The sequence below is a fragment of the Plecotus auritus genome (assembly GCF_963455305.1).
Source record: "Plecotus auritus genome assembly, chromosome: 2".
Lineage (NCBI taxonomy): Eukaryota > Metazoa > Chordata > Mammalia > Chiroptera > Vespertilionidae > Plecotus > Plecotus auritus.
Window position 1 is genome coordinate 166,338,955 of NC_137771.1, and position 15,254 is coordinate 166,354,208.

At 42.9% G+C, this 15,254-nt stretch overlaps 1 protein-coding gene across 2 annotated transcripts in view; it reads right to left on the reverse strand.

The window, feature by feature from the left end:
- Nucleotides 1–493: 493 nt before the first annotated feature.
- The window catches only part of IGSF11 (immunoglobulin superfamily member 11), a 134,618-nt gene continuing 119,857 nt past the window's right edge, over nucleotides 494–15,254 (reverse strand). The window contains exons 5-7 of one of the 2 annotated variants that reach the window (XM_080655455.1): nucleotides 5,972–6,094; nucleotides 4,944–5,010; nucleotides 494–3,130 (exon numbers count right to left, since the gene is read on the reverse strand). In XM_080655455.1, coding sequence (XP_080511581.1) covers nucleotides 2,689–3,130; nucleotides 4,944–5,010; nucleotides 5,972–6,094 — 632 coding nt within the window. In that variant the 3' untranslated portion in view covers nucleotides 494–2,688. Of the gene's footprint in view, nucleotides 3,131–4,943; nucleotides 5,095–5,971; nucleotides 6,095–15,254 lie in introns of both variants that reach the window. The other variant, XM_080655454.1, reaches the window with a different exon arrangement.

Genomic DNA, 15,254 nt, shown 5'->3' on the forward strand with positions numbered 1-15,254 from the left:
AAAAAAGAACAAATTAGGGATTGGGGACTTGAAGAGGGGGCGTAACTATATAAGGGAAGCATAACGAATCCTGTATCATGACTGTGGTGGTCACATGAACCTACTCATGATAAAATTGCACTAAATATGTGCGCGCGCACACAAATGAGTGCATGTATAACTGTTGAAATCTGAATAAGGTTGATTGACTGTCAATGTGTGATACTGTATTAGAGTTATGCAAAATATTACCTTTGGGAGAAATGAGATGAAGGGTATATGGAAATCTATTATTTCTTAGAACTGCATGTAAATATATAGTATCTCAAAATAAGAAGTTAAACAAAGGAATGATCCAATATACAAGGGTGGGCAAAAGTAGGTTTATAGTTCTAACTACACAAAGCAAGAGTTTATTCTTGTATTAGTATAATCCTAACTTGTCTTTTTCATATAAACAACTGTAAACCTACTTTTGCCAACCCCTGTATATATCAAGAGTTACAATCATGATCATAACTTTATGAACTAACCTTGGCAACTTCAGTTCAGAAATTATCAGTCATTTGTCTACTCAACACCCATGTTAGGCACTGTTCTAGGTGACAGAGCTTCAGGGCTGAAAAAAGCAGGAAATATGAAATATAAAAATAGCTCAATTAATGAGAAAGGTCATTACATCTACAATCACACATGTGAGAACTGGACCCAAATTAAATTTCTAACAATGAAATTAATTTTTGGAATATTACATACTCATTAAAGTGATTATGAAAACTATTTAACAGAATAGAAAATGCTTATAAAATTAAGGGAAATAGAAAATCATCCATTCATTAGTATTATAATTAATGACAACTTGTTTTTATATGAATAAACTTTTATTAAATTTTAGATAATTAGAAATAAAGAAATGCAAGATAAATGCTTTCTAAACATCTGATATTATCATATCTGTGTCATAGTATTTTCACACTTGTGTTTATTAAAAAGTATAGATATTCATTTATTTAAATTTTTTACAAAGTCAAGAACCATCAAATGAAAAAAATAAGTAATGCTAAAGTAAATTCCGTTTTCATCAGTATTGGAATGGTTAGGTTCTGATCTTAGCCCTCTTGGAAAAATAGTGTAGGCAGCAGCTGTTGGTTTCCATTTAGTCAAATAAGTCTGAAAATGAGGAGGCCACTCCCTGTGGTAACTATGCTTGTAGGAAAGCAGAGCAAAGCATAGTGGGATGAGGGAGTAAGAGACAATACCGGGAAAAGAAAAGATGCTACTATGGAATCACGGGGGTCAGTATCATAAATAATTTAGGAAAAAGTCTGAGAAGAAAAATATTTGTGTGCTGCTTATAGTGTGATTAAGGCGAGATAGTCACCAGTCCAAGTATGACCCTATCTACAGAGCACAAAATAGTGAGAAGTTTGTAAATTACCGGGTGAACTCTAAGATCACACCGGGTAATTAATCACAAAAGGAGTCTCTTTACAGGGGTGTAAAATGCATTTGGACACAACTGCAACCCTGAGCTCTGACAAATATGGGGCAGACCCTCCCAGGAGCATACCTGAAGACACATCCTTTTGGTCTCAGTACCATCTTTCACAAAAATGATTATTTTGAAGAAAAACGAAACAACTCCTGCCATGTAACAGCCTACTAACCTCTGCTTGTCAAACAAGGAGAAAGTTGTCTCCCTCAGTACAAAAGGCATCAGGTGCTGCCCTCATTAAGAGACCCAGTGTGATAGCAGGGCACCCTGGAAGCCCTGCTCCAAGAGGCCGCCAGGGATGTTCCAGTCCCTGGACCTGCCTGCCTCCCTCTCCTGTGCTGCACGCCACCCTCCCCCCCGCCCAGCCTCGCTCTTTGCTGATGGGCCTCCGTGGGCCCAATGAACAGTCACTGACTGTGGTGTTAACTAATAACAGTATTTTCTTTCCTAGTCCAATGCCTTCGTGTATTTTTTTTAAAAAACCAATAAATTTATTTTAAAAAAATATTTTCCCGGGAAATAATGAACAGTAATTGTCATGGACCTGTAGCAGACCCTAGAAAAACCTAGACAGGCAAGAATCTGTCAATAGAGCAATATTCCAAATATGAAATTCATGGTTCAGAAATAAGGAACTATGAATGGGCTTCTCAAAGAAGTTTCTTTTGTTTCCTCCCACTTCTTACTGAATTCTGCTTGTGTAAAAAGTTTTGATTCTGTGATGTAGGGACAGATATTAACCATTCATGCCCTTTACCCTCTACGTATAGAGGGGATGGGGAGAGGATGTTTATTACTTTTCTAAAGATGCCTATATTTTAAAATAATGTCATTATTTAAACTTCTTCTGGCACTTGAGTCTCTTGAAAGATTATTAAGTTAGGCATGAGCTAGAGAACAAACCCGTCTGGACTGCAGTTTAGATTTCACGTGCTATTCTGCTCACATCTTTTCCTTGGCTTGGCACATCTTTGGGATCCAGCTTACTGACTAGGATCCCGGGACATCGGAGGTGGAGGAACAAGTCTTCAGGACAGACATTCTGGCTCATTTCACAAATCTCAGTGGCCAGGTAACAGCATTAACTTTCTTCTCTGTGCTTTTTAATAGTATCATGTTAAGGAGAGTGTTTCTTTCCCCGCACTCATCCACCACCTCCACCCCGTGTATGGAGCACCTCACTGGCTTTTTTCTGAACACTATCTGCTCATGTATTATACGAGGGACCCGGCCCGACTCTGGGCTGGCACCATAACAGGGACGGCGCCAATCCGCTCCAGCGTTGCTTGGCTGACAGTGTGGGCATGTGTGTGCTGCAGCCTAGGCTTCCTGCTGACCGAGCCATTGCTCCTGGGCATGACGTGCGGTGATGAGCCTCTGTTGGCTGTCACTACCAGAGTCCTATGAGGAGCTGGGACCAGGTGGGTCCCGTTAGCACAGATGGATGGTATGTTGGCATTGCCTGAGTGCAGGGAGAAAGATTGGCGCAAGTCACTGAAGTGGTTGAATGACTCTGTGTTTCTGTGAGCTTTTGGATTGTTGCTCCAGTATCGGCTGTTGTAGGTATTAGAGGAGGTCAATGTGTTGTTCTCAGAGGAGGATATTTCGGTGTGAAATGCTTTGGCAGAAGAACATTTAGGTGGAAGATCATCCTCTCTGAAAAGGAACAGAATAAAGTTGTCATTAGGATTTCATTCAGGTTTACCTACCAGGACTCTTTCTTCCACATTAAGGATAACATGTCTGTGAAATACAAATCCTCAGGAAAGGCCACAGCAGCTCTAGTGGCCTTGGCTTTAACATTCATTCCCTCTGAGACAATTCCCTAGAAATTTTTCCCATCTTCTCAGTCTCCAAGACTACAAAAGGACATTTCAAATCTCTCAAAGACTTGTGTTTGCAATATAACTTAAAAGTGTGTGTGTGTGTGTGTGTGTGTGTGTGTGTGCATTTGCTCTAAATAGGAAAACAGTCCATGAAGAATTCTGCTGAGCTAACTGCTGTAAAGTAGCTAGGAAACGAAGCTATGGATGTGAAGAATTTCAAGAAATGGTTAGAATAGGCCTGATATTATTGCACTTTGGGGTTTGAGAGATCATTGTAGATGGCCAAAAAGAAGTTTTCCTCAGTAATCTTATGCTGGGATAAAATCTGTCCCTGCATACATAAACCCTTAAAAATTAGAAGATGCTACGAGAAGTAATTAATTTAATTTAAGAGGTTAATTCATTTAACATTTATTGAGTATCATTCCACTAGATGTTTCATGTAAAAAAGACAAAGCTCAGATAACGAATAAACCTATGATCAAATGGGGATGACAATTAATATAAGAATATCTGTAAGTCTGCAGGGTTGGATAAAGGGCAAAAGTAACTTATGTGAGGAGGTGATACTTGGACTGGTCTTGAATCAGATAAAGGAATTTACTGAAGAGATGGAGAAAAAGGAAGGAGTATTGCCCAGGAAGAGGTCAGAGGCCTGAGCAAAGGCCCTGAGGCATGAAAGGATGTAGAGCAAATTGAAACACAAGTGATCAGGGAAGTTATGGGAGGTAAGACCAGTTATGAGAAGCAGGTGAGGGGGTCAGATCCTGAAGGACTGTATGTGTCATGCTAAGAAGACTGTAGGCATAAGTCATCAAAGTTTTTTCAATAAGGATATGATATGATGCAATCTGATTCTGAGCCTGAACCCTCATATTTCCACCATATGCCAAAAATCATCCTTCTTTTCCTGGCCAGTGTTACTAAGTGGTTAGAGCATTGGCCTGTGGACCAAAGGGTCACTGGTTTGATTCCTGGTCAAGGGCATGTGCCTGGGTTGGGGTTTGTTCCCTGGTTCTGATTGGGACACATGCAGGAAGCAACCAAGCGATGTGTCTCTCTCACATCGATGTTCTCTCCCACTCTTTCTCTCTCTCTCCCTCTCTATTCCACTCTCTCTAAAAAATTAATGGGAAAAATACCCTCTGGTAAGGATTAACAACAAAAAACAGTCACTTTTCTTTAAAGGTCATTTTGACATTGTTTTCTTAAGATGTTTATATTCTTGGCTGAACTGTCTTTCACACCAAGCCATACTGCTTTGGCCTATCTGGGTATAGGTATGCTCTGACCATATTCCTTCATGCTTTATGTTCTCATCTATAATATGTGTCAATGTTAAACACATGTTCTAATCTAACTTTTCTACTGTGGCAGCCACCTAACCCCAGTAACCCTGGAGATCTGGGAGGGAAAGGGGACATTCTTCTCTTGTGGCCTCCTAGTCCACCCCTTTCATGATCCAGCAAATAAAGATGACTAGTACCATGAGGAAAAGTGATAGCACACATAAGAAAATATCCTTTAGCGATTTTAACTATGTTGGCCATCACAGTCATAAGATAAGCAAAGAAATCTTAGTTTCCCAAATGAACGGAAATATAGACATTGGCTAAGCGGGACAAATTATCTGACACACAAACCTTATTTCATTAGGAATGTCTTCTTCCTCCTCCTCTTTATTTTTGCGTCTCCAGTAAAAGAATGCCCCTAAAATTAGTGCAATGCAAAAAATGACAATAACTGCACCAGTGCCAACGGCTCCAGCTATTAGTCCAATGCTCCTGGGCTGGGCTGCAAAATATATTTAAGGCATTTTTAAACAACAAAATAAAAGAGAGAGAAAGAGCATGTACCCATGCAAGTTTATAAACTAAGTTTACTAAAGAATCTTCTTAAAATGTACAAAATTGCCTAAAGCAGTGGTCAGCAAACTGTGGCTCGCGAGCCACATGTGGCTCGTGAGCTGCTGTTTGCCGCTCTGTTGACTAATGAGTTTGCCGACCACTGGCCTAAAGTATTACATCCATATAGAGTTAAACCTCACTTAACTTTCTGTATCCAGGGGCTAGGACTGAGGCACAGCAGGCTCGCAGTTATTTAGGGAATGAACAGTTACATGACTCAGCTTCAGGAGAGCCACACTTACAGCAGAGCAGGAAGAAGATGGTACCTGTCTTACCTGCCTGATCTACCCCACAGGAACCTAGCAATCTGTGGGCTAACTTATCAGCTCATCCCAAACAGACCACTCCCTTTTGCAACTAGAATTCCAATAACCCAGAATTCTCAAATGAAGAGAAAAATTTTATATTCATTTATGATCAGGGCATTCAACAATTAAGCCGATATAAGGAATTTGGAGAAAATACAAGAAGGTCTTGTCTTGACCATGGCCATAGATCATCACAAACTGTATAATGTCTATAGCATTATACCATTAGAATTGATTTGATTCTATTGATTCTGGGGAGAAAGACATTTTGTCATAAAGAAGATGTCATATTGCTGACGCTGAAAAGTATACTAATACACTTATAAAATATTTTCAGTAATGATTAAAACAAACAAATTTCTATTTAACCTTTAAAAAATCTTAAAAACAATTCAGCATCACTCTTCATTCCCCAGTCTCAGACCCAAAGTGGACATCAGAATGTTACATACTTACGGGAGATAACCTGGAGATCCAAAAGACAGGTGCTGGTTCCTATGGCATTAGAAGCCACGCACTGGTACAAACCTGAAGACAGCGTGCTGATGTTCCGGATGGTGACTGTTCCTTGGACCTGGTCTGCCAGAAAAATAGCAGTCAAGTTAGGATTTAGAGGACAAAATAAGAAAACCAAAAAAATCAGCAGAAGATAAGACTATAAAAATAAACACGGAAGAAGTATCAATAGCTTTCTTTTTGTGCAGAGATTTTTTTTTCCCATGAATTTTAAAGACTCAAATCAGGACATCTGTAGATGCACAGGGCTATCTGTGCAGGCCACGCAGAGGGGAGCTGGGAGCACCTCGTCAGCAAGCACCAGACTGGTTCAGACACAAGCACATGGCCTGTCAGAAAGGGGTTGGGCTGATTCCTCAGTCCTTCACTTCTCTTGGCCTGCTCTGGCATGGAAGCAATTTATGGAAATGGAGTTAGAAAATAAATGTTCTTTTTATCTGCTTTCTTTTAAAGAATAGGGGAAGTTCAATAGTGTGGAGCCATAATTTGAAAGTACAAATGACATCACACCCCCACTCTGTTTTAGTTGGCTGCAACACTGTATCCCATGTAAGCTATGCAGCTGGACTAAGTGCCCTTCAGAGTTAGACAGAAGTAAATGTGTACATTTCCACTTCCATCCTCTCTGCTTCGTTCCAGACCACTTCTAGATGTGTTCTAGACTCAGAGCGCCTGAGCTGCAATCTGCCCTAACACATGCGGTCCCGAATGTGTTACCTCATCTTCATCTATGTTTTTGTTTCCTCATGTATGACATGGAGCTACCATCGTGCCTCTACATCATGTCTCTATGAGGACTAAAGGAGATAATGTATGGAACAAGCTTAGTATGGTGCCTGATCATGCTTCCCAAAGGAAAATCCTTCCTGGCATTGCTTGGGAAATTTACATTTTTCTGAATCATAAAAAAAAATCATAAGAAAAAATCATAAGGAAAAAGTTGAATGTCTCCAAATTCTCAATACAGACTAATAGCTCAGGATTTGAGGTTGAGAGATAGGCATTCACAAATCATAAACCACTTTATATTTTTATATGACTTATGTGTTTTTAAATAATAATTAATAATCGTAATAATAGTCATTTCTTCCATAAAAGTTTAGAGGTATTCTGTACAAAATAATAAATGGATGGCTTATGAATATACTATGGCAAAATAATACGTTTCAATAATATGTAAAACATGATCTCAAACTAATATAAACATCCTATCTAATAAAAAGGGAATATGCTAATTGACCATCACTCCGTCACAAAGATGGCTGCACCCACAGCTGAGGCCAAGTTCCCTTAAGGAGCCTTAACGAGCAATCAACAGGGACCCGAGGCTAAGCCCTCCCCCGCCCCAGTGGGGCTTGACAGGGGACCTCAGGCTGTGCCCCCCACCCGACAGGGCTTAACAGGGGACCTCAGGCTGTGCCCCCAGCCCTGGCGTCAGGCTGGGGGACCTAAGGCCGCGCCCCTCGCCCCGGCGCCAGGCCAGGGGACCTGAGGCCACGCCCCCAGCCCGGCGGGGCTTGATGGGGGACCTCAAGATGCGCTTCCCGTCCTGGTGCTGAGCTAGGGGACCTCAGGCTGCTCCCCCCGCCCCAGCACCGGGCCAGGGGACCTAAGGCTATGCCCCTCTGCCTGGCTGGGCTTGACAGGGGACCTCAGGCCATGCCCCCCACCCAGCGGGGCTTGACAGGGGACCTCAAGGTGCACCCCCAGAGCTGGGTCAGGGGAACTCAGGCTGTACCCCCTGCCCAGTGGGGCTTGACAGGGGACTTGAGGCTGCGCCCCCCTCCTGGTGCTGGGCCGGGGGACCTGAGGCTGTGCCCCTCCACCTGGCTGGGTTTGATGGGGGACCTCAAGGCACACCCCCCCACCCGGTCTGGGCTGGGGGACCTCAGGCCATGCCCCCCATCTTGGCGCCAGGCCAGGGGACCTGAGGCTACGCCCTCTGCCTGGCGGGGCTTGACAAGGGTGGGACTAGCCAGGTCTGGATCTAGCCCAATGGGGGGGGAGGGGGCCGGCCAGGTCTGGGTCTCACGTGATTTTGAGGCGCATGTGGGTGGGCGAGACTTGACTCTGGGTCCCGTGGTGTGCCCCAGACTCTGACAGGAGGAAGGTTTTCATATACATTTTACTAATTTTCTTTCATTTCTGACACTTCTATTATAGAGAAAGGGCAAATAGCAATATTAAATTATTTCCTCTAATTAATCCCCTTTTAACGTGCACAAATTTCGTGCACAGGGCTACTAGTTTGATAATAAAAAACAGTAAAACTAAATGCCAAATTAAAGTCTATATAAATATTCAAAGGTAGTATCACAAATACTTAATATTTAAGCTCTGTCGTTCTAAAAGAAAATTTTAAAACAATACAGCATTAAGTGTACTATTCTACAGACTTGATCTTTGTTTCATGCCAATTTTCCAGAGGTAGAAAATTTTATTTCATTTTTGTGGTATTGCTGAATTAAGATATAGATGGAGAATGGACAGGAAGAGAACCTATACCCATTAAGAGAAGGTCAAAAGCACCTTAGGGTACATCCACTTCATATTGGCTCATTTCTTTTATTTAACATTGAAAATGTTTTGTCTCTTTGGCCTGATTTTGCTTTTGTCATTGAAATACATATTGCTTTTGCCGATTCAGATTTTAAATCCATTTCTGTTTTCATGTCAGTGTATTCTACAGCAACATTCCCATCTCCTTCTCTTTGCATTTCTGCTTTTGAAGCATTTACAAAGCACTGAAGTCTACAGTAAATATTCAAACACTGGAAAATAGCAATAAACATTAGTGGGCAATATCTGAATAATGTGATATTAGGATCCCCTTTATTAACAACACTAGAGGCCTGATGCACGAAAATTTGTGCAAGAGTAGGCCTTTCTTCCCCCAGCTGCTGGTACCAGCTTCTCTCTGGCACCCGAGACCCGGGCTTCCCTCCTCTGGCCACCGGCAGGCACCCAGGACCTGGGCTGCCTTCCCTCGGCGGCCCGCAGGCACCCGGGACCCAGGCTGGCTTCCCTTGGGCAGCTACAGGCACCCGGAATCTGGGCTGGCTTCCCTCCGGCCCTGGCTTCGTCAGGAAGTACATCCAGAATGATGTCCAGTCTAATTAGCATATTACCCTTTTATTATTATAGATTATATAGAATCACGCATCAGGATTACCAAGCTAAGGACTTATTCTGCTTCTAACACTTATTATTCCTTAGAATACCACCCATGGCATTTCTATAAAATATACTATATGTATAAACATATTAATATTTATTTGTAAGAATGATTCACCATTAGCAACAGACATGGCCAAGAACACACACAACATGGCAGCAGCTACAAGTGAGATTAGCTGATCAGATTGTGCCTGCTTCTCCCTAGACACTTCCATCCGGGTTCCCAGAAACGCTGACTCTGAGTGCTCTTGTTTTTAACTTAGATTCTTTTTTTTTTAATTTCTTTATTGATTAAGGTGTTACATATGTGTCCTTATTCCCCCATTACCCCCTCATCCCCCCCACTCATGCCCTCAACCCCCTGTTGTCTGTGTCCATTGGTTAGGCTTATATGCATGCATACAAGTCCCTTGGATTCTTTCAAGTCAATATGTCTCTATGTTGTTTGTTAAGCTTCAATTCTCAAAGAAGAATGACACTTAGTGCTCAAGAAATATTACCTGTTTCCATTATCCTTATTTCAGTCCCCATCCACTAACTTCCTCACAACCTTCTCAAGCACATCTCTAAGTTATTTCTTCTGAGTTAATACAGTTATTGTTCATTCAATGGCCTGTGGCAGAAATCTGAGTTAACTGTGAGTTTTCTCTGAGTCTAATCAAGCCCCATGTTTTGTTGATTTTTGTCTTCAATCTCTCACAGGATTCCACTCTGCCCATTCTTTCTCCATCCCCATCTGCCGGGCCTCATTTCAGGCCCTTTTCACTTCTCGATGGACTATTATCAGAGCCTCCCATCTATGACCTCGCTGCCAATTCCTCACCCTGATTGCTAAGGCTATTCCTAAAATGCACACCTGGGCATCTTCTCTTCCTTTATATAGACCAGTGGATACCCACAGTCTCAAAGATAACATCCAAACCCCTTTCTTGTTATATCATGTCTTTCACAATCTGGACCTGAACTTGACTACCTCCTTTCTGGCCAAACCTCCATGAATCTGTATGCCAGCTTCACACATTTAAAATGTCAAATCAAGACATTCCCTCTGTTAATAATATCCCCTTTTAACATCTGTTCACCTTTTAAAATCCTTTTCTGCTCAGAAATCTCTTTCCACCAAAAGATCTTCCTAGACTCTTCAGGGAAAATTAACACTTCTATATTTTTAATTTTATAGCACTATAAACATATTTATAGCATGACACATGTAGTATTACAATTATCTATATACTAGAGGCCTGGTGCACGAAAATTGTACACAGGTGCGGTCCCTAGGCCTGGTTGGCAATCAGGGCCCATCAGGGTCTTCCCGATACCGGCCAGGGCCTTCCTTCATTCCGTGCCGGCCCCCTAGTGGTCAGCGCATGTCATAGTGAGTGATGGAACTCCCAGTCAAATTCCTGAGGGGACACTTTGCATGTTAGCCTTTTATGTATACAGATATAAAAGCCTAAGCAACCGAACAACCGAACAACAGTGGACTGGTTGCTATGATGTGCACTAACCAACAGGAGGCAGACGCTCAATGCAGGAGCTGCCCCCTGGTGGTCAGTGTGCTCCCACAGTGGGAGCACCGCTCAGCTGACCGACCTGTCCCAGTGGCCCACCAGCCCAGCAGCAGCCACTCACTCCCTCAGTAGTCCTGCAAGTCCAATCTCCAGAGAACAGGCCAGGCACTAACAGACTGGCGCTGCTGGCACGATCCCAACAGTGCTGTTGGCCTCCTGGAAGTCGGCCTCGGGCACCACGGCCACTTCCCCTCCCTAGATGCTCCACAAGGAAGAAACGATATAAAAGCGGCCACCAGGTGGCTCCCAACAACCAGCGTGAACATCAGCAGGACAGAGCCGGATACCTGGCCAGCAAGGGTGACCCACCGCTTGCCCAGAGGGCTGATCACATCCTCCCCCTACTTTCCTCCCCCCACCCGCGATGGGTACCAGGTGCAGGGCTCATGGCTGACGAGTGCTGCTTTGGCGGGCGTGAACCTCTCCTGGTGAGGACTGACTGGACATGAGCCCACAGCAGGTACAGTGGGGCAGGGATGAGCGGGAGCGGCTGGCAGGAGCGCAGGCAGCATTGGATTGCCAGTTTCGGCCCAATCCCTGCAGGCCACACCAAGGGACCCTACCGGTGCACAAACTCATGCACCAGGCCTCTAGTACCTTTATATGTGTCTCCTCCATTAGACACTATGTCTAGTTTTTTAAATATATTTTTATTGATTTCAGAGAGGAAGGGGGAGGGAGAGACAGAAACATCAATGATGAGAATCATTTATCAGCTGCCTCCTGTACACTCCCTACTGGGGACCGAGCCTGAAACCTGGGCATGTGCCCTGATGGCGAATCAAGCCATGACCTTCTGGTTCATAGGTCAACATTCAACCACTGAGCCACACCGGCCAGGCGAAAATATGTCTAATTGCATTTATGTATCTCTACCTTCCATAATACCCTATCCTTAAGTAGATGTACAGAATAAGGGTTGTATCTATGTATGTACATACTGTACACACATATCTTTAAAGAATGGAAGAATGTGCAAAAAAATAAATACAGTTGTGATAACCTTAATTTTTTAAGAACAGGGAGTACATCCCATGGGACTTGCTCTTGCCTTCAGTGAGAACGATAAAGAGAAAAATAAGTGCCTGTTTATTCAGCAACTTTAGTGGGTGAAGACTTTGTTACTCTCATAGGAGAATTATGGAAACACTCTCACTGGGGAGGGGGTCAACAGAGGAAGTTCAGGAAGGAGAACCAAGATGCCTGAGGCTCCCTAAGCACAGATAGTGCTTTCTATCCACAGACTCTAGGCAAGCCCAGTATCCTCCCCAGGCCTCAGGCTTCTCCCCATAACATGCGAGTGCTGGACTATGGTGATGCTTAAGATACCCTCCTGCTCCATCTGTGATCTCCACACAGAGTTCTTCAGAGTTCTCAGCAAGAAGCAGAGCTCATCATCTCTCTCCACTGTGCTCTTCAATTATAAAAGGATGAGGACAACAGAGGATTCCTTAGGAGCCATGGAGGAAAACAGCGTAATTTATAAAGAACACTGAAATAATCAGTAGAAGGTATAGGGGAGGATAAATATAAAACAAAATATTAGAAACCCATCTAAATATATCCATAATCACAATTAATATAAATGGTTTTAATCAAACAATGGACAAAGGCTCTCAGACTGCAAACTGAAAAGCAAACTAAATCCAGACACATGCTAGTTATAGGAGATACACCTAAAACATAAAGCAAGGACACCTGGAACATGCCAGCAAGAATTAACCAAAGAAAGCCACAACAGGGATTGTAAAAAAATAAAGGCACAGGGACACATAGCCAGTAATTTCTGAAGTCAAGATTCCAACCACATCCTCTAACTCCAGAACCTATGTTCTAAAATACTCTTCTGCTTTGTATACAGAAACAATTTGATGCCAATATGTATACAATATATATATAAACTGGACAAAAAAGTAATTTTCTAGAAAAACAGGTACAGAAAAATCAAAATAAATTTTAACCATTAGAGAAACTGAATCAGTAATCAAAAATCCACCAACAAAACATAACAGCAAGGCAATGCTTAGGGAAATTCTATAAAATAATCAGATAATCTCTATCTTATTCATACTGTTGCAGAAAATAGAAAAAGAAGAAAAGCCGCCCAAACTCATTTTGAGGCCACTGTATAATGTGATACTAAAATTGAACCAAGGACAATAGAAGGCAGAAAAATCACAGGCCATTCTCCTCACTTATGATCACAGATGCAAAAATTCCATTAAAATATTACGATTCCGAATGGAGCAATTTGTTTAAAAATAATCACAAACAGACTTTATTTCAGAAATGTAAGGATGTTGCAATGTTTGAAAATCTATTAATGTAATTCACTTACTGACATTCTGGTCTGGATAATTCTTCATTGTGGATGCTGTCCCGTGCATTATAGGACGCTCATTAGCAGTAGTCCCGGCCTCTACCCACGAGCTGCCAGCAGCACCTCCTCCCAGCTGTGACAATCAACATCATCTCCAGACACTGCCCAGTGGGACTGTCCTTGCTTGAGACCCCTGATGTAGAGGCTGCTGAACTGTCTTGTGCATTATGCTTCCACTTAGTGCAGTGGTCGGCAAACTCATTAGTCAAAAGAGCCAAATATCAACAGTACAACGACTGAAATTTCTTTTGAGAGACAAATTTTTTAAACTTAAACTTCTTCTAATGCCACCTCTTCAAAATAGACTCGCCCAGGCCATGGTATTTTGTGGAAGAGCCACACTCAAGGGGCCAAAGAGCCGCATGTGGCTTGCGAGTCACAGTTTGCTGACCACTGACTTAGTGGAACCTGGGCCAGTTGTACAAGCCTTAGAAGCACAGACCAAAGGGCTACATTTTGCTTGAAATAATATCAACCTTAAATACAGTTTCACTTACCTTAGAATTCAAAAGTAGATACCAAAGGGTAATACTGAATCCACTATTATTTCTCCCTATGAAAATGAAGTGTACCTCCTAGGATACTGGTTCTAAATATACTCATCTCTTGACTACCCACATATGAACTATATGAGGACAACTTTTGGGTAACTTTTATTTTGACATAATTTTAAACTTACAGCAAGTTGCTAGAATGTCACAAGGAACTCTACCATATATATTGTACATCATCTACTCAGATTCAACAACTGTTCATATCTTGCCCTATTAGGTTTATAATTTTCTCACTAAGCATATAAATATTTTTCTGAGCCATTTAAGAGTGAGTTGAAGCCCAGCCATGGTGGCTCAGTGGTTGAACATTGACCTATGAATCAGGAGGTCAAGGTTTGATTTCCAGTCAGGGCGCATGCTGAGTTAGGTTGCAGGCTAGGTCCCCAGTGGCGGGGGGGGGGGGGGGGGGGGGCGGGTAGTACAGGAGACAGCTGATCCATGACCCTCCTTCATCATCTCTCTCTTCCTCTCTGAAATCAATAAACAAAACAAAACAAAAAAAAGAGTGAGTCCTAGCCGGCTTAGCTCAGTGGATAGAGCGTCAGCCTGCAGACTGAAAGGTCCCAGGTTCGATTCCGGCCAAGGACACATGCCTGGGTTGCAGGCTCGATCCCCAGTAGGGGGCGTGCAGGAGGCAGCCAATCAATGATTCATTCTCATCATTGATGTTTCTCTCTCTCTCTCCCCTTCTCCCTTCCTCTCTGAAATAAAAAAATATATTTTTTAAAAAGTGAGTTGAAGACATTGGGCCTCTATACAACTAAGTACTTAGTATTTCCTAAGAACATTCTTCACACAATCACAGGACAAGCATCCAAGTCAAGAAATTTAACATTGGTACAACAGTATTATCTAACCCACAGTTTATACTCAGATTTCACCAATTGTCCCAATAATGTCCTTTTTGGCTATTTCTTCCTCTGTCCAGATTCTAATTCAGAATTCCACATTGCACTTAATTGTTTTATCTCCTTAGTCTCTTCCCATCTGCAATAGTTTGTCTTCCCTTTGGTTCGCTTGATGTTTCATCCTGATTGGGTTCAGTTTATGTGTTTGACATGAATACCACAGCAATAATGTTGTGTCCTTTTCAGTGTATATATTAGGAGGTAAAGGATAACACCTTCTAATATTAATAACCAGAGGCCCAGTGCATGGATTTGTGCACAGGTAGGGTCCCTCAGCCTGGCCTGCGCCCCCTCACAATCCGGGACCCTCAGGGGATATCGCACTGCCAGTGTTGGCCCGATCCCTGCAGGCCAGTCCGACATCCCCCAAGGGATATAGCAGTGTGCAAAGTGGCAGGTGGCCTGGGAGGAGCCCAAGGCCAGGCCGGGGGCCTCAGCACTCCCACTCATTCCAACCCCATGGCACCTGTCTCCGCCACAGCTGCGCTCGCCAACCATGAGCCTGGCATCTGGCACCTGTTGTTCAGCTGAGTGGCGCTCCCACTGTGGGAGTGCACTGACCACCAGGGGGCAGCTCATGCATTGAGCGTCTGCCCTCTGGTGGTCAGTGAACGTCATAGTGACCAGTCGAAC